General features: G+C 46.9%; 1 protein-coding gene across 1 annotated transcript; it reads left to right on the forward strand.

The window, feature by feature from the left end:
- The first annotated feature begins 14,909 nt into the window (after window positions 1-14,909).
- Window positions 14,910-17,243, forward strand: LOC120958854 (ATP-dependent DNA helicase PIF1). The gene is made up of 2 exons (XM_040381918.2): window positions 14,910-15,989; window positions 16,060-17,243. Exons 1-2 carry the CDS (start codon window positions 15,042-15,044, stop codon window positions 17,116-17,118), a joined length of 2,007 nt encoding a protein of 668 aa, XP_040237852.2. The 5' UTR covers window positions 14,910-15,041; the 3' UTR covers window positions 17,119-17,243.
- Window positions 17,244-18,012: the final 769 nt, after the last annotated feature.

The following is an 18,012-nucleotide window of genomic DNA, read 5'->3' on the forward strand; positions in this document are numbered from 1 at the left end:
ACCTCATGCAATTGAACTGGGACGCACTCCTTCGTACACTTGTTACACACAGCCCATTAATCAACCGCCATAGACGGTCAGTTGTAATGGCATGCATTCCATATCATTACATTCATCCTTGATGTCCTCTCGGAGAAGATGGACGACCGGAGGGGGAGTTTCGCTAGTGTGACGACTATTATTCACAAAATATTCTTCCAACCGTGCGTCATAAATCATACCCTTTATGGAAGCGGAATCGATGCGAACGTGCATCCTCCGGACATCGATTGACAGAAAGCTAATTTCTGACCTAATGGATCTCACGGTCGTACTTAGAACGAAACGAAGGGGGGGGGGGGGGGGGGTGCTCGAGCTACACACAAAGGAAACGTAAGTGTGCCTTCATGTAAATATTGATTGCTCGTGCAAAGAAAATAACCTTCACAAGGAGCAGATGAAACGAGCTACTATATCATCGTTGCGTTGAGGAACCGAGCAACAACAACAGCAAGAAAAGGGCTTCACTAACCAACAGACGTCCGTTGCAGTGCGTTTGCCGTAGGACAGAACCAACCACCTCTTTACCCCCACTTTTTTCCACCCTTGCATCGCACAACCCTTTTACGCACCTCGCGGACGAGGCCATTTTGTCGACCACGGTACACCGCAAAACACGGGGGATCCGACAGCCGGGTCTCTTCTGGACAGCTGCATCACCAGCAGCAGCACACCAAAACAACCTTGAGAAGTGGTTTGCATCGGCAGCGGCAACGGCAACGGCAAGAGAGACACGATACAAAATGAAAACTTGATGTAGAGAGAAAAAAAAACAGCATAAAACACTCATGGAAGGCCGTGTTGGATGTTGGAGACACGAGATATTATGCAATCGGTGCCACCACCTGCCTTTTCCTTTTCCAACCGCCTCTGAGTCCGTGTTCTGCCCTGCTTCATACCCAAAAGGGGGATGGTGCTAACGTGGCACCAGTGGTTAGGCACAGTCTTCCAACAATCTTCGAGACTCTCTCGCACGTTCCAAAGGCCCACCAAGCCGCGGACACGTGTACATCGTACAGGGGGTGGCTCAAACAACCGGTTGGACGCCGAAAGGCCGGTTGTATCAATGCGCCGCGCGAAAAACGGGGGTTGCCACCAGTGTCGACTGTCTGTAGATAGTGTTTCCCAGTAGGACACTAACGATTTCGATTGGATCGAGCAACAGATCGTTGATATAAGGGAACAGTCACACTGGGACACGTCACGGTGGAAGTGGAAGATTCCGAAGGCGTCTTCGCTGGTAGATTACTAAGGTATGCCACACCACCCAGTTGACCGACTTCAAACTCCCTTTCCAGATCTCATAGCCATCATCAAAACAAACACTACAGCGTACGTGAGCATTCTGGAGAAGGTGACAGAGATAAGGCAACCAGAGTGACCATTGCTCCCACATGGGGGAACCGTATCTTCGGAGCGTGCGAACCACATCCGAGCACGAGACGTGCGAATCGTGTGATGCACGCGATCAGAAATTAGCACATAGTATAAACGCACTAAGGCCGAGAGCGAGAGAGAAGTTCGCTCGCCGGTGCGGGGTTACGATAGCGAAATGTCTGTAATTAGCGCTGCAGTTTGGCTAATTGCTTTACTCGCACCCTTCTTTCGTAGAGTCTGGTTGTTCGGTCGCTCGCTCTGATCTCCGGACAACACCTCCGGAGGTGCAACAAACATCGGTTGTATGGGAGGTTTTAGCAAATTAGACTTCCCTGTAAGCTGTGCAAGAGAGCATAAGCGATCGACCAAGAAGAGCGTGGGAGTTGCTCAGGTTCTTCGGGGCGCAAGATGATTGCTGCTGCACGACGAACAAAACGCTACCGTTATCGGTGGTGTGGGTTTTGATTAGAGCATGGATTGTTGGGGCTCGCAACATCGGAGGCTCCGTGTGGGCGTGAGGCGCATGAGACCGTGAAGATGATCAACGCTGAAAACGCTTTGCCGATATAAGTGACACACGCGCTGCTTATCGGGTTTACACGCCGATCTGCAAAATGGTTTTTTTTTCATGTCGCGCTACACCAGGGACCCGGGAGACAGAGCGTTTAGACGGGATAATTGTAGCTCCACAGACATCCACAGTTATCCAACGATCGGGAAGGGCCTGAGATCCATGGGGGGAGTGTTGCGTAAGGGATCTGCACTTCGTCTGCGTCTGCCATCACATTCACTTCGCGCCCGGATGTAGGTCAGCCTAGTTTGCGATCCATTTCCCTTCCCGTGAGCGATGCGCAGACGGGAAGTATAGATCGCCCTGATGCCTCACTTCACGCATCACATCACATCCAACGAGTGTCAACAAAGTGTTTTTGTAACTGTAAAGCCATTGTTGAGCAAATAGACAACGTTCACAGTCACTCTGCACAGCAGCCCTCAACAACCTGGACTACCACTCGATTGTACGTGAGCGATCCCCGGTGGCATTGGAGGTCACTACTGCTGCTGGCACTCTTCCGAATGTGACGAAAGCGTGAGGTAGAATACGTGCTGGTGCTTTCACAGCTGATCTCGACCCGCCACTCTTTCCAGTCTAATCGAACACACCCCAGACTCAACCTCTTTTACCTCGCACTTCGTTCAGCAACTTTCCTTTCAGACAGAGGTAACGTAACAATCACATTTTAGCTTCGCGACCCGCACACATACACACACCGGGCAGTAGCATTATTATCTGGCCACCCAATTTCCGTCACGTTTGACTCTTGGCTTGGCGTTCTTCTCCGTCCCCAGCCGGCGCACGTAGACTGCACAACAACAATCATCCATTACGATTGAAAGGAATGGTTTCCGAAATGGGCATCCGCGGACTGGAATCGCTAGGCAGCAGTGGCCTGGAAAGCAGGGGAGTCTCATCGACCCAATGGTATGGCGATTGTTAAAACCGGAATGGGTCCCTCTACCGTACCGGGGTGGAGAGAGAAAAAAAGCAAGAGCAAAATAATTGCCTGACCTCATTGCGGACAGACATTTTCGGGAAGGTTGCTGCTAACGCTGTCTGCTACCGCTCCCTTACTAGCGGTCCGAAAGGTTAGCCGCTCCGAACCGGAAAACATATCGCTAGGTGTAGTCGAGGCACGGAAATGGGTCACTTCCGAGAGGAGCAACACGGAGCGATTAGATGGATTTGTATAGGTAATACGGTGCAAAGCTAGTGGGTGATATTTAGCGTCTATTATGACAACGATCTCATCGAAATTAATATTACCGAAGATTTGAGGAATTCTGGGTTTTGCCAAACGCTCCCTCTTTACAATCATACAGCTGACGTCAATGTACGGATCGCTTGTAGATGTTCACATGAAGATTCTGGAAAGCGCGTCATTATACCAATTCATATTCCACGAATCCTACAAGATATCCACAATCCGATGACATTATTCATACTCTCGCAGCAGTCTAAGCTCATAGATAACATATTGACTATTCGGACTATTCCTCGCTGAACCACCAGTATCCACATGACACGACTCTGAACTCTCTGAAAACAAGTTTCTCGTGTAGACTTCACGTTATCCACACCGGTACGTCACCGGCAATGGGTAATGGCTGTCTGACCTCATGGTCCGGCTGAAAGACGGAGAATTCTCCTCCGAGTACGTATCAGCACCATCAGAGAGCCTCGACCAGAACGATGTTTCGCATACCAGCGTTCCAGGCACGGTGTATCGGTTGTCACTTAACGGATTCAAGGTTATCTGGCGAGTTCAAGCCCATACCTTGTGCGGCTCCTAACGAAGAAAAACGCTGCGGGAGCTTTCTGGAGTTCCTGCTCTGGAGTTTGCAATGCGAAAGCAGTTCCGCAGAACAGAAGGACCACTGGGCACACATGAAGTAGCTGTATTGATCCCCCGAGTTGTAGAGGCGGGTAAGATGGGCACGGTGGAAAAGGTGTAAACCGTATGTTGGACTGGGCCTGTTGGACACCGTGTTCTAATCGCAGGAAAATGGTGGGAATATCTTTCGCGGTATGATTAAAACTTGTACGTTGAATGCATTCCCTATCGCTGGTCCCACTACTGGCAGGGAACATATCTCGTACGTTGTTGCGCATATCTTAGACATGTATTTATATTCCGCAACGAGATAACCGAGCTAGCAAAATGCTTCAATGAACTGCATTTCCAACCGAGCGGTTCATCGCAGCGTGAACTCATGACATCCTCCACTGGCGAAAGGGAAGGGTCGGACGATTCCGACGACAACACCCCGAAAACCGGCCCGGGATATCGCCGGAGCTATGTGATTTCGTAGAAAATGTGAAAGAAGTGCCGTTCGATAGTCTGCTCGAACAAAAGCCGCCATTCCAATATTTGATCGATCCTCTCCGTTCGAATCTAGGCATCAAAGCATTGGGGCGAAAGTGTGATTCGAGCCGAAATATTCAACATTATGTAAGCATCCCATCAAATGGCACTGTTGTTTTTTTTTTGTTCAAGCTGATTCGAAACGCAATGGCACACGAATGCCCTCTGCTCGTGGCAGGAAATGCGAGTGATGTGGCGTGGCAACACTTGGGTGAAGGTTGTTGTGCTCTCGTGTGGCGTCACCTTCCTGTGTTGGCGCAATAACAGCTGCTGCTAAGCTCACCTTCCCCCCGCGTTCGATAAGCTTGGGCATCCTCCCCTGGTCGAAAAGTAGATTGTCCACTCATTCCGTGCATTTTTTGGAACCGGCTCTGAATCTTTGACGATCTGATCAACGAAAGCGACTCTAGGGCGCCGCAAGAAGACCTTGCTCTATCGTGCGATTGTGACGCACGATCGGTGAGGTTCACGTGCGGCTTGGAATAATGACGACTGTTTACATGGAGACGACTGCTCCATCGACTCGTAGGTCGTCTGGCGGATCCTTTCATGCGGTCTCCTCTCACTTTGCGAGATAATTGTGTACCGAGATCGGGCGATAGTGGCGCTAAATGATGTTGAGTCTTCTTATTTTTGTTTAGTCGTAATTTCGCGATGCTCTCATAACACAAATACCTTTGACATTAACAAAACCTTCGGTGTGCGATTGAAACGATCTCAATAAGCGTTGGACCTAACTACCCGCGCAGAGCAAGTGTGCTATAAGAGGGCATAAAATGTGTACTTAAATAGGAACTAATCGCTCACACTGTCTGGTGGAATGGTTGAAATGCCATTCATATCTGTCCGTTCGGGAACAGCAGAGACGACGTGCTTTTGTGGGTCATGAGCCTAACATGGAAAAACACAGAAACGGACCGGTTGACTTCATCTCGAGATAAGGCTTAAGTCGCTTTCGGATCTCCTCCGAATGCTATCACTTAATCCAGAATTTCTCTGCAGATAGCCCTTCTTTCTATGGCTTTACGTCTCCCAAGGTAAACGATACCAAGTGTACCGCATCTCGCAACTCGCAACCCCTTTGCTTTTGAGTCGCTTCTTCACATTCAATTCCCAGCCTAAACTTGGCTATTCCAGAGCAAAAGTCACCACGCGTTCGGAATAAAGACAGGGGGGAGGTGAAGAACGTGACCAGTCAGACCGATGTCTCGCCTAGACGTCTCTTACAACTACCACCGTTACCTACCCATCACAGAACCCTGCCACAACGACTGGTACCTCTCTTTCCCTCCTTACCAGACAACTGCAGATCGAGCCCATAATGCAGCCCTATAACGGTGGATTCTCAGCACGAAGGGTCGAACACCTTTTCTTTCTGCTCTTTACCTTCCTCCTTCCCCCCTTTTAAAGTACGGCGTGTGGTGCGGCGGTACGAAGGAAAGAGAATGAAAATTAATAATAATTTCCATCTCCAGCAGACTCTTTCCACAGACAGAGCGCCAACCAGTGTGTCAAGTGTGTTTCTGCGCGTGGTCAAACGAAAACGTTTGACGTGGTGTGAGAAGGAGAAATTTGCATTCCAGTGGTGTGCTTGCAAATTTTCTCTCCCAATGCTCCCCCCGACAGAGTCATTAGAACCGAACCTATAACGATGCTTACCTGTGGCAGCAGGTTCGAAGATATATTTCCAATAAATTTTCCACACATAAATTGACCCCAGCCTGTCGATAACGATCGGGTACGAGTGAGAATTTCCGTACAAAATCCTTCACATATTCTCTCTCCATGCCCGAAAATAGAGACACTTATTTGGTAAGGGGGCGTCACCGTTTGGGGCGTTAGCATAAAAAACACTTCTTTATTACGTCCGCCCGAAATGTTCTACGGCAAACTGTGCCGTAACGGGAAAAGCTCGGCGAAGTTCTCAGAGGAGCTAGCACAAGCGGGCTAGGCAAACGAGCAGCCAAACAAGACCAAAAAAAGCTCTTCCGGAAACTCTAATAACCTCATCTTCCATCGCCTATCGGTGCGGAATATGATAAGCGGTGTGCATGCTTTTTGTTTTGCTGGACCCGGATTTCTCCCTACCATAAAGCAAACGCAACGTGTCTCACCAACTTTGTTAGATTAATGAGCCGATCGCCGATAAAGTAGAGGAGACAAGAGCCTGGGACAGAACAACCATCGGTCACGGGCGATTGTGCCATCGAAAACGGGAAAAGAACCCTAGTCGCCTGTGGTTGCGGTCGAGAGACAAATCCTACAAAATCCGAAAAATTCTAACGGCTTCGGTGGAGTGAGGAGCATTTTTGCCAGCCCCAACGGTTGGGGCATACACAAAAAGATAGGAATCGCTGGGAGGATTCGTGGTTCAGTCGCCCATCACAGATTCACCTGCTCGTGCTGGATGCTTTTCGCTTGTATTTTATTACTTGGTGGGATTCTATTCTCACATTGATGACATATTTATAGGCGTAGTTTGGGCGATCATTTGAGCGCTCATAATGAAGTGAGATTCGATCGCGAATGGCGGGAATGTATGTAAATGGCCGCTCGTTTGTCTTATCATTAGCAGAAACAAGCGTCATCTTTATTCGCGACTGAGCAAAGCTCACATAAATAAGGATAATAATAGCGTTTCGAATGAAGATTTAGAATCGCTTGCTGGGTGTGACCCGAAAGTTTGAAATCATAAACCCATAAATTGTTCTTTAAAATTCGCATCTGTGTGTCTGTATGCGCCATATTAGGTGTTATAAAAGCACACCAACCAACACATAATTGTACGGATTGAAGGGTGGACTTTATTTAAACCACAATTACAGTAACCTTTCAATACCACAAACGCACAAGCACACTCGGTGACATTTACGGCTGAGGAAATATTATTATTGTTTAATTAAGCATCGTTAGCAGCGTATGTCACCGTGACGAAGTCCCGGGCATGATTGGCCGTAAACACGCTGCTAGAGGAAAGCTTTCAAAGCAAGGAAAGCAGCAAAAGGGTGTGCTGCTGAGTGTGTTTGTGAGAGTGTATCTTTTTCTTGTATTCCATTACCGACCTTCCTCGAACTCGAACTGGCCCCGAAGGTCGGCGCCGTGATACTTTTTGCTCCTGCTCTTTCTCTCCTTTTCTCTCTATGTGTGCGTTATGCAACAGTCACACAGGAAGGAACAATAAAAGCGCTTAATGTGCGGGGTTTTACAGCGCGCGATGCAATTGTGCATGAAATTGTTTACCCCGGTGGAACAACAAAACATTTACGAGATTTATGACGGCGGTGCTGCCACCAAACTTTTGACACGGGGAGGAGAATTTTGGAGCTTTTTTGGAGGGAATGTGGGGAAGATGTTTGAAGGCAAACATGGTCAGATTTGTTTAACTGCATGAGATGAGTATGGCATACAACATGATAAAGTAAAAAAACTGTTAATTTAAAAATATGTTTCACAATGCGCGGCAGAGAAACGTCTTATCGCGCAGCCTTCAACCCCACGCAGCCAGCCCTAAAAGCGGCACAGGGAACGAGTTTTGCAGCGTCGTTGCTGGTGTTGCAATGCTGCACCACCCTAAACAAAATGTGCGTGGGTTCACTGTTCGCTATCAGGCAATTAGCATTTGTGCCGCTCGCAACCAACACCCACGGCTGTTATCGTCATTTTGTACCTTTTTGGATTATACAAGCAAAGAAAACATACTGTCACAAAATTGTTCTTTTTTGCTAATTATGCCAGTAAACGAAAAATGAAGTGCTTGTGTCGATGTAGGGGTTCCTCCCCCGAGCTAATCAAACATCCGCCGGCAGCGGTGTTAAATGAGCTGGCACCACCCAAGCTCCTATGCCGGTAACGAAGGAAAAAGCAGCAAAACGAACATAACAGTACACACACACACGCACACACCACTCCTTCCTACCAGGGGCTCGGTTTTGAACGCATCACCACCACACCAAACGACCTTGAGGGACTGTGTCTGCTAAAGCCACCGTTTTCTCGAACACACACACGGGCGCGCGCGTTCAGAGGAAAGACTTCGTCGTGACCTGCGGAAAGAAATTTGTGTTTTCCTCCCTCCCGGTACCACATAATTGCGTGTGCAAGAAGCCACGGAGTCTTTTGCGCTCCCCAATCATCCCGCGTGCACTAGCAGCAGCACTACCTGCAGACTGGGTGAGTTGAGCAGGCACGCAAGCGACGAACGGTACCCAAACGTGTAGGGAGCATTGTGTGCGCGTTCGATCGGCCTTGCGTATGGAACAAGCGCGCGAGAAACGATCATCATTAAGGGTACGAAATTCCGGAATCGGGAGGGTTGTTACTAAGAGTGGTGGGAGCGAGAGTTTGTGGAGTAATTATCGAATTTTGAAAATTAAGAGTTCAACTCTTGAAAAACAGGGCCACCAGACACAGGGGTGGAAGAGGAGATGGCGCGAAATATTATAATTGAGAAAAATTCCCTTCCCCATTTGTTGCGTTGCACTGGTTGTACACAAACGCACATATACAACACACATAAACACACCTGTTTTTCACCCCAACACACATCGTGCAGGTCGTTTTTTGGGATGTGCCTCATCTGTACTGATGTGTGCAGCAGCAACGGCAACCGAGATTGCACGAACCCTACCTAAGCTCAACACAACGAAACGCACGGCCACGTTCGGTCGATGCAGCGAGAAGGAACAGAAGAAGCAAATGCGAGTGCATACCATCTTACGAGTGCATTGACCCGGGAGAGCAACAAGCCCGGGTTATCGCTTCTCCCGGTGCAGCGATAAATGTAGCAGAAGGTGGGAGAAGAGAGTCCGAGAAAGGTATTTCACCATGTTTCGTTCTTATTAGAAACGGAGCTATGTTGTTTTATAAATTTTGGAATATTGTTTCACGAACAAATACTTCAATACAATTCCTACTGCTTAGTTATTAGTTATATGATTGAATTTGTTACATTTATGTGTAAACAGAAACCATAAAATTGCCAAAATTATACAAATAAACGGCTGTAACGGACGAGATCGTTCTGAAGTGCGTTCCTTAACCTGCCATTGCCATGACATTCGGAACATAATGTCGAAAGTCTACTACGAGAGCAAATTAAGCAATGCTGAAAGGCGCCACTAATAGGTTAGCTTGTTCTATCGGCCGAGTTAATTTAGATAGCCCGGATGAAAGCTAACCTTTAGGGCGAAGCCAACATTGAAAAGACAAAACCATCGGGCGTTAGCCTGTGTTGACCGAGTGGAAAAAGATTTTAGCATTTTATAACAATAAAATATTTACAGCTCTTCTTTTTCCTTTCCGTTTCCTCCCCGACTATTCTACTCCTGGTCACCTGGTCTGCCATTTAACACTGCTTGTTAGCTCTGGTGGCATTTTAATGACGATAAAATGTACCTGCTTATCTGACAAAACAGTCGGAAAACATGGTTCAAAAACAAAACACCTTGGTAGAAAAATGTAGCTAATGGGGGGTTTTCTCGTCGTGCTGTGGAAATGGGGAACAATTTTTCTCCCAACAAACGAATGTAAAGCTTTCCTAGAGAAAGATCATTCTTTTTTTTACTTCCGAGCTACCAAAGCACTCTGTAATGGTTTGTCATAATAACATTCTTGCAGCAATTCAACAAGATGCTAGAGACCTTTCCACCCATCATTACCACCGCCAACAACAGCAAAAAATGAAACGAGTCTGCCATCAAATTCCGTTCCCCATTAGAACCCTAACGAACCCCGAAAATTATGTTCATGTTCCGCTAGCGCGCTGAGATTTCCCATCAAAAAAGTGAGAATTGAACAGAAAATTGCACACAAAGTGTACGTAAGATCCCGAAAACGGAAAACAGATGGGAAAGCGGGAAGAAAATCGAGGGAACAAAGAGCTTCTACTCGCTAGAATCAAGCAAACGTGGTCTTAATTTACAACCAATTTAACTATTACAAGAACAACACTCCCTTCCCCTTGAGCGGTGCGTTCTTTGCCGTGCATTCGATCCAATGGTCAATGATCAAACTAAACAGCCGCCAACAGTTCGGCCAATGCCTTTCTACCGTGGAGAAAACTTCAACCTCAGAGTGTAAGCTTCAGTTCCGGTTTTCGCTTCTTTTGGTCGGTTTTGCTGCATTCTTCCCTGCAAGCTCGATTGCCAAAAAAAGAGTTGCCATAAAAATGAAACCGTCTCAACCTTGAAACAATTCGGCTCGGGTCCGGGAAAAGATGCTCCCGCTAAATTGGGAAGAAAAACGCGACTTCAAAGATAGCACACACAAAAAAGAAGGAGCACACAAAACGACGCCCCAAACTTCACGAGGACGCTTGGCCGCTTGTGGCCTCGTTTTATTCCCTTTTTTCTGCGGACAAAACTGAGCGACCGAATCGAATCCGAGGTGAAGATATTCTGGCGAAAAGCGGTTCATTGCACTGCCGCTTGTCTCACTTGCAGCAAGCGAGCCAAGCCGGGTTTGGGGGATTTTTTATTCCCCCGAGAGGTTCGTTGCTGCTACCACCGTCGATGTCTTTCTTTCGCGTCTTGCGCAAAGGGAAACGCAAACGCACGAAGAGACACGCTATTGCCCTCGGCGGCGGCGGCGGCGGAGGAGGTTGAGCATGCAAGTTAAAGCAAAAGTAAAACAGCGCAGACACACACACACACACACACACACACACACACACACACACACACACACACACCCAATCCTGAGTGTCAGAAAAAGGAAAAGTGTACACAGGGAGAGAAGGAATAAGAGTTTAATAAAAAAAATCGTCAGGATATTCGGGTTTTTGTTTTATGCATCACTAGAGCGCGAATTATTCATGAAATGGTGTTCGAAAGCTTCGAGCAGGTTCTTAAAACTGGCGGCGTAAGGAAGGTGCTCTTATAGCACATCGCCCACGATTGGCCGTGCTCTAGTAGTAGTGCTGCTCGTTGCGTTAAGCTCACACTATCGACATCATTATGGGGGCTGTATCATTATCGCATCGCCTTGATTGACAAGCGAACTGCTCTGGTGTTAGCGATAATGCTTGCCTTTGAAACCCAGCGGCACTAGATAATAAATACTGCCGCCTCGCTGCGGATTGATTTGAATGATTGGACGAGAAGCACTCAGGGTGCACTGCAAACAGGGAAAACACACACAGCAGTACAACAGCGAGACAACAAAAAAGGCAAACAGCAAATCAGCCCACCTAAAAACCACGCGCAGGCTTTTAACGATGTGGTAATGAGCCGACAGGAGGCCATACACCCGAATTGAGTGGTGAATATGTTAGAATAAAGCAGTACGGAAGCAGCAGCAAAAAAGGTGGCAAACAAATATCAAGATTTTTGCAACAAGTTCCTTCCATCAATTTAAATAGATCGCTTAACATGATGGGTGTATCGGACCAGCTGGCGTGTAAAACGTTTTAAGCGCTTAGATGGACCATAAAAAATGCGTTTAACATACATCTTTATCTAGATGTGTATCAAACAAATTGTCTGCCATCAGCAAATGGACTGCCTTGGCGGGTGGCTTAGCAAACTAGCCCCTTGCCTTGCCGTTCAATAACCCCAATCATGGTTAGCAAATCGTCGTTTAATGCTCTCGGCCTGCTCCAGTCGAAGGTACTACAACTGCGAAAGGTTTAGCCGTGATAAAGGACCATTAATAATGTCCACCGATCATTAGCGGAACCATACACACGTACGATCAATTATGTACTTCACAAGCGCGATCATTCTGAACGAGCCACGAGCGAAGACGACGATCGATGACGACGATGACTGGTCGAAATGGGTCTCAATTTTCTGCAATCTGTGTGACATTGCAAACTGCACATTTGCATACGGAGCCACAAGGTGAATGGATTAATCATTATTAGCCAACGGGGGATGAAAAGTTATAACGGGGCACACCACTATCACACACACACACACCCAGGAGATGTTACATGAAAATGCATTATTTCATTGCCCACGCTGGGTACCGGGCTTGTACCAAAGTGATCGAAGGCGACCAGTGCCAGGAATGCTTCCCATCCCAGTTGGCTGCGATACATAATTTCACCACCGGAAGAAAGGCGATGAGAAGCAAGAAAGAACAGGAACAACGACAACAACAACAACAAAACCGACACTCACCAGATGCTGCCTGCAATCTGCACACAAATTTTAAATCCGGATCGGTTGCAGCAAACAGTGAGAACACAGCGAAAGATACACGAAAACGGATCGTAGCCGACACACACCTGCGGGCTGCGGGGCCTTTTTTCTAATTTTCACCGTCTTCCAAGAACTTGTACGAAATTTTGGCACTCTTCTTTGCAAAATTTACTTTTTTCTTCTGCAAGAAAGCACACACATTGGCCAACACTCACACACGCACTTTATACACTCGACCAAGAAGCACCGATTTGCACACCGTGTTGTGTACTAGTTTGCTTTTTACACTTTTTAATTCGTTTCTGCAAGGAAATTAATCCGATCGTTTGGCCGCGCAGGAGGAGCAGGATGGGAATGATTTCATCACACTGATGCGATGTTTCGCACACAAACAGATATCAGTGCTCGCAACGCACACACGCTTCTTCTTCCTCTACGGCAAACAGGCTGATTCTTGCATCACTTGCTTTTTAGATTCTGTTTTCCCCCGTTTCTTCACTGCCGTAGTTAAGCACTGCGAGGGGTCGAGGCACTCTGTGTATAGTAATTTAACTCCAGATAATCCGTACACTTCAAGTTTCTGCACTGCTGTACTTTGTATCCCGTCGCGCTGCGGAATCAACGCACGCACACCCGACGCTGTTGAAAGTTGAGATTTTTTTGAACGGTACTATTCGGCCGGACCTTTAACGTTGGGGTAAAGCGAACTCGAGCCCGTGCGCTGCTGTGAAGGGGGGAAAGAAACAAAATGTGCTCAGGCTGTGGTGTCTCGCTTGCTCGCGATGTGTTTGACGTTTCTCTCTTGCTCGCGCGTACGCAATTAGCAAAAGCCGAACCGAAGAGCCGATTCCCAAAGAACAAATTTCATGTATCTCACTGCTCACGTAGCTGGTGCCCCGTTGACATATAATTCTCACTATAGGGCCAAATCGCAATGAGGGTTTGCACATATTTCCACTTCAAGCGATGTTGATGTCGAGGAGACCCTTGATATACGACTGTATTTGGGACTGAAAAAAGACCCGTGAATCGAAAAGAGGTAAGAATTCAATAGTTTAATGTAGACGAAAATCGAGCAGTGTATGGTAAAACTTTTTCGTGCAATTTTTGTCATCCGTTGTAGGCTGTATGGCACTAATCTTTGATTGACATGTGAAAAAAAACTATGCATTTGAGTATTTCATCTTAACTTTGGGATCAATGAGTATGGGAGAGCATTCGTTCAAAGGTTGTTAGCAATTTCGATACGGTAAAAACATTTGTTAATAAGTACATACAATCAGAACTCACTGGTTGAACTTCAATTCCCTGCCAAATATTGAATATGTGCTTTTTACTTGGCATGTTTTTCTATACAAAAAAATCTGAAATTTTTCACCGCAAGCCACGGGATTTTTGTGAAAATTTCAATAATCAAGTTTCCCATGTAAACGCATGCTTTTAAATAAAGCTGCCAGCCGACTGTCAACGGTTTTTTTACTCATTTCCTCATATTTTACGCATAATTGAGCAGGACACTCATGAAATAAATTAAAGTAACCCCTACCCGCAAATTTCCGTTAAATGCCTTCTAATCGCCTAGTAATCGCCGGCGAATTGAAGGCAATCAGCAGTGCATTTAGTAGTAATTAAATGCCTTTGAAATATGTCAATGAAAAATTTCGCTTTTAATTTGAAATTGCAACTGTCAAAAGAAAACCTTACAAGCGCCTTCAGCACTGCACTGTTGTAGTGTTCCCAGATATGAGCGTGAGATTCGATAGCACGATTTACGTGTTATGTTCTCTTGCGTTAAGCTCTGAGCTATTTCACTTTATTAAATATGGTCTGCATTATTCCATTGTTAAAGACCAACCCGTTGAAAGGTGTTATTATATCAAACTCATTTCGATAACTCTAATAAAAGGAGAAATGAGATACATATTTCTCCCATCCTGATAATGAAGAGAGAACATAGTGTAAATATTATGTTTTTTTAAAGGTACCCGTTACAGCCGTGAAAGTTTCGGTTGAAATCTTTATTCGCCTTCTAAAGCGACTAAGGCCTTAAATGCCTTCTGAATGCCTTCAAAGCCGTTTAATGCTGGTAGGGACCGTTATATCTAAGCAACGGCAACTATCGTCCTTCTTCGATTGAGTATGGGAAAGTGGCTGCTAGTCTTCCATTTCGTGAACGACTCATCTCAAAGAGATACTCAATTTTGCTAGGTTATCGAAAGCGGAAATTGTATGTTCCCAACCCATTAGCGTTATCTGTGAAATATTTACGTTGTGTATTTCACTATATGAAGTCGCACGGAGAGCCTAGCAAAAGCTCACAATCTGCTCGAATTTTTCAATGAGGTTTATACGAGCACAGCGCCATCTGTTGTTCGGTTCCAATTTTGTAATTTGGGTGCCAGTAATCGATGACAGCGAACAATTGCAGTTGTGTTTACCGTCAGCTGTCATGTTTTAAAACCGTTTGGAGGGAAACAGCGTCGGTCCTTTCCCAGCTGCGTGGCTACGCGTTGAAATAAGTGTAGATTATTCGCCTCGCCACAGTGTTGTCTCTAAAACCATGGATCCGAACGACGCATCGTTAACCTGCGCCGTCAACTTGGAATGGAATGATGCGCACGGTACCACGACGAGAAAGTTCGCCCACAAGGAGGCGACGCTGCGGCTCATCCGGAACGCGTTGAAGGAGATGTTCCTCGAGGTGTCCGCACCCAAGACCAGCACGATGCAGCTGAAACTGAGAGGCGTGCAGGTACACTCAAAGTTCATGGCCGAAGGTAAGGCGAGTATCAAGTTTAACGATGAAAAGTGTACTCTGTTCCTGTCAAACGCACCGCCCGGGCTGTTGGTGCAGTTTCTGAAAGTTGTCTTTGTGAAGCTTACGAACGGCAATGGCGCAGGAGGTCAACCTAAAAGCAAAGACGAACTGCTGAAACAATCCCGTGCACAAATGCTGGCGGGGAAATCGATGAACCAGTACGATGACGTCAGTCCCGTGACAACGACTGAACTTAACCGAGCGCGGAAGTTGGCAACTGGCAAGGGCTCCTTGACAACACCCTCGCCGTCGCAGAAGCGAAAGCGACTGTCGGATGGTGGGGCAGGTGATCGCCCGAAGCCGAAAAAACTGCTGTCTGAGAATGTGGACGAAGCGGGTTCGGGGGATGCGATACAGCTTAACGAGGAACAGAAACGCATCCTGTCCGCAAGCCAATCCGGCCAAAGCTTGTTCTTTACCGGATCGGCTGGCACGGGCAAGAGTTTCCTGTTGCGCAAGATCATTGCAGCGCTTCCACCGGACGGTACGATCGCGACGGCCTCGACGGGAGTGGCCGCCTGTTTGATCGGTGGCACCACGTTGCATTCGTTCGCTGGAATTGGTACGGGAGATGCCACGCTACAGAACTGCTACGAGAAGGCATCCCGCCCAAACACGGCCCAGGCATGGCGTAAATGCAAAAGACTGATTATCGACGAAATCTCCATGATAGAAGCGGATTTCTTTGAGGTAAGTTGCTAGTGGGACTTTGTGATAGAAGCTCGTTCCAAGGTTTTCCTTTCCTTCCCTGTCATTTTAGAAAATAGAAGCTGTAGCTCGATATGTAAGAAAAAACGATAAACCCTTTGGCGGCATTCAGCTCATCTTGTGTGGTGACTTTTTCCAATTGCCTCCGGTTGGGCGTCTGCCGGATCGTTCCCGCCCCGGCCAATACTCCCAGGACGCACAGCAAGATGACGAATCGGGACGGGTACGGTTCTGCTTCGAATCCAAAGCCTGGCGCGAATGCATTCAAGCATCCTACGAATTGACGATCGTGCATCGGCAGCGCGACCAGGAGTTCATTTCCATCCTGAACAGCATCCGCATCGGACGGGTGACCGATGAAATTAGCGAACGATTGCGCAAAACAGCTAGTCAACGCATCGAAACCGAGGGCATCCTCGCGACGCAACTTTGCTCGCACACCAGCGAGGTGGACGCAATAAATCAGGCTAAGCTTGAAGCACTCCGCACGGAAGGTAAACTGTTCGAGGCCAAGGACAGCGATCCCTACAGCGTGAAGCAGCTCGACATGATGCTACAGGCGCCGGCAAAGCTAACGCTCAAAATAGGCGCACAGGTGATGCTGCTCAAAAACTACAACATCTCCGAAGGACTGGTGAATGGGGCACGCGGTGTGATAGTAAACTTTGTCCAAGGACTGCCGCTGGTGAAATTTAAACGCCGCGAGCTGCTGATACGTCACGAAAAATGGTCCGTAAAGACGGGCTCGGGCATGGTGCTGACACGCATACAGCTGCCGCTAAAGCTCGCGTGGGCCTTTTCTATTCACAAATCGCAAGGTCTAACGCTGGACTGTGTAGAGCTGTCGCTGTCGAAGGTGTTTGAGGCGGGCCAGGCGTATGTCGCGCTTAGCCGCGCTCAAAGTCTCGACAGTATCCGGGTGCTGGATTTCGATCTGCGGCAGGTTTGGGCCAACACGAAGGTGCTCGAGTATTATCGGTATTTGCGGAAAATGATTGCTAACGGCAATCACATGGAGCCGGTTGCAGTCAAGCGGAAGTTGAAGAAATCTCTGTCGGCGATGGGACTGCCGAAATCGATCATGGATAAACCGTTGATGACGATCAAATGAAGCCGAGGCAATGTCTTCGTTCTACTAGTATTTGTTCTTTAGAAAAATGTATTTAAATGCGCTAGGATAATGATTTTCTTCCACATCGAAACATATAATAAATAGTGCCTCATTCATTTATGCAACTGAATTTGTAACGGGTTACATTTTAACCTAAGATCTACCAGTTTGAGGAAAACAGTAATTGGTAAGAAAAGTTTTACATCTCTTGAAAATCTTGCATAGAAATGAAAACGTTAAAAGTAGCATGCAACAAATGTTTGCTTACATGCATAACCGACGTGTGCTGCACTTTTCGATTGCATGTCTCCCACAAACGCACATACACATCTACAAGGGCTCGTGATTATTTCAGCGAATCTACGCCGCCGTTCCGTGAATTTGCAAATACAGCCCTCTCTGTTTTGGCGTCTGCAGCGATAGAGTGAGGGAGAAAGCAGCTGTGCTGTTTGGGTCGTGCACAAGAAAATAAAGCAAAAAGAAAAGGGCTACGGCGAAATCTCCGTCAGAAAGAAAGTGAAATCATCAAAAACATTATCAAGCAAATATTTTAAAATGATTGTATCATGATTGTGCTCATTCGCACATCGCAGAGATCCTGAAACTAGAAAATACCGGATTAATTCCAAAAACAGTGTTATGTAGTTCCAAATTTCCTATCGCGCTCATTTTTATTAGTGTTTTCCCGCTACAGCAATCAACAAAATTACAAATTTAATTGCGGAATATTTGCTTGAAATTAAAAGTAACATATCAGTTTTCTTGTCCGAAGTGATTTCGCCCGTTTCTCGCTCGGTCTTTCTTGCGGAGAGCAGTTCTTTTTGCTCTCTTCGCAGAAAATCGTCGGAAAACGGAGTTGTGCCCTCTCGCTTGTGCCCCATTCTGCACAGCTCG

This window comes from Anopheles coluzzii, chromosome 3 (genome assembly GCF_943734685.1).
Source record: "Anopheles coluzzii chromosome 3, AcolN3, whole genome shotgun sequence".
Classification (NCBI taxonomy): domain Eukaryota; kingdom Metazoa; phylum Arthropoda; class Insecta; order Diptera; family Culicidae; genus Anopheles; species Anopheles coluzzii.

Excerpts from the sequence above, each read along its gene's own strand:
- LOC120958854 (XM_040381918.2), top strand. The coding sequence starts at position 15,042 with ATGGATCCGAACGACGCATCGTTAACCTGCGCCGTCAACTTGGAATGG. Across the intron at positions 15,990-16,059 it reads TAGAAGCGGATTTCTTTGAG|AAAATAGAAGCTGTAGCTCG; the intron begins GTAAGTTGCTAG and ends CTGTCATTTTAG.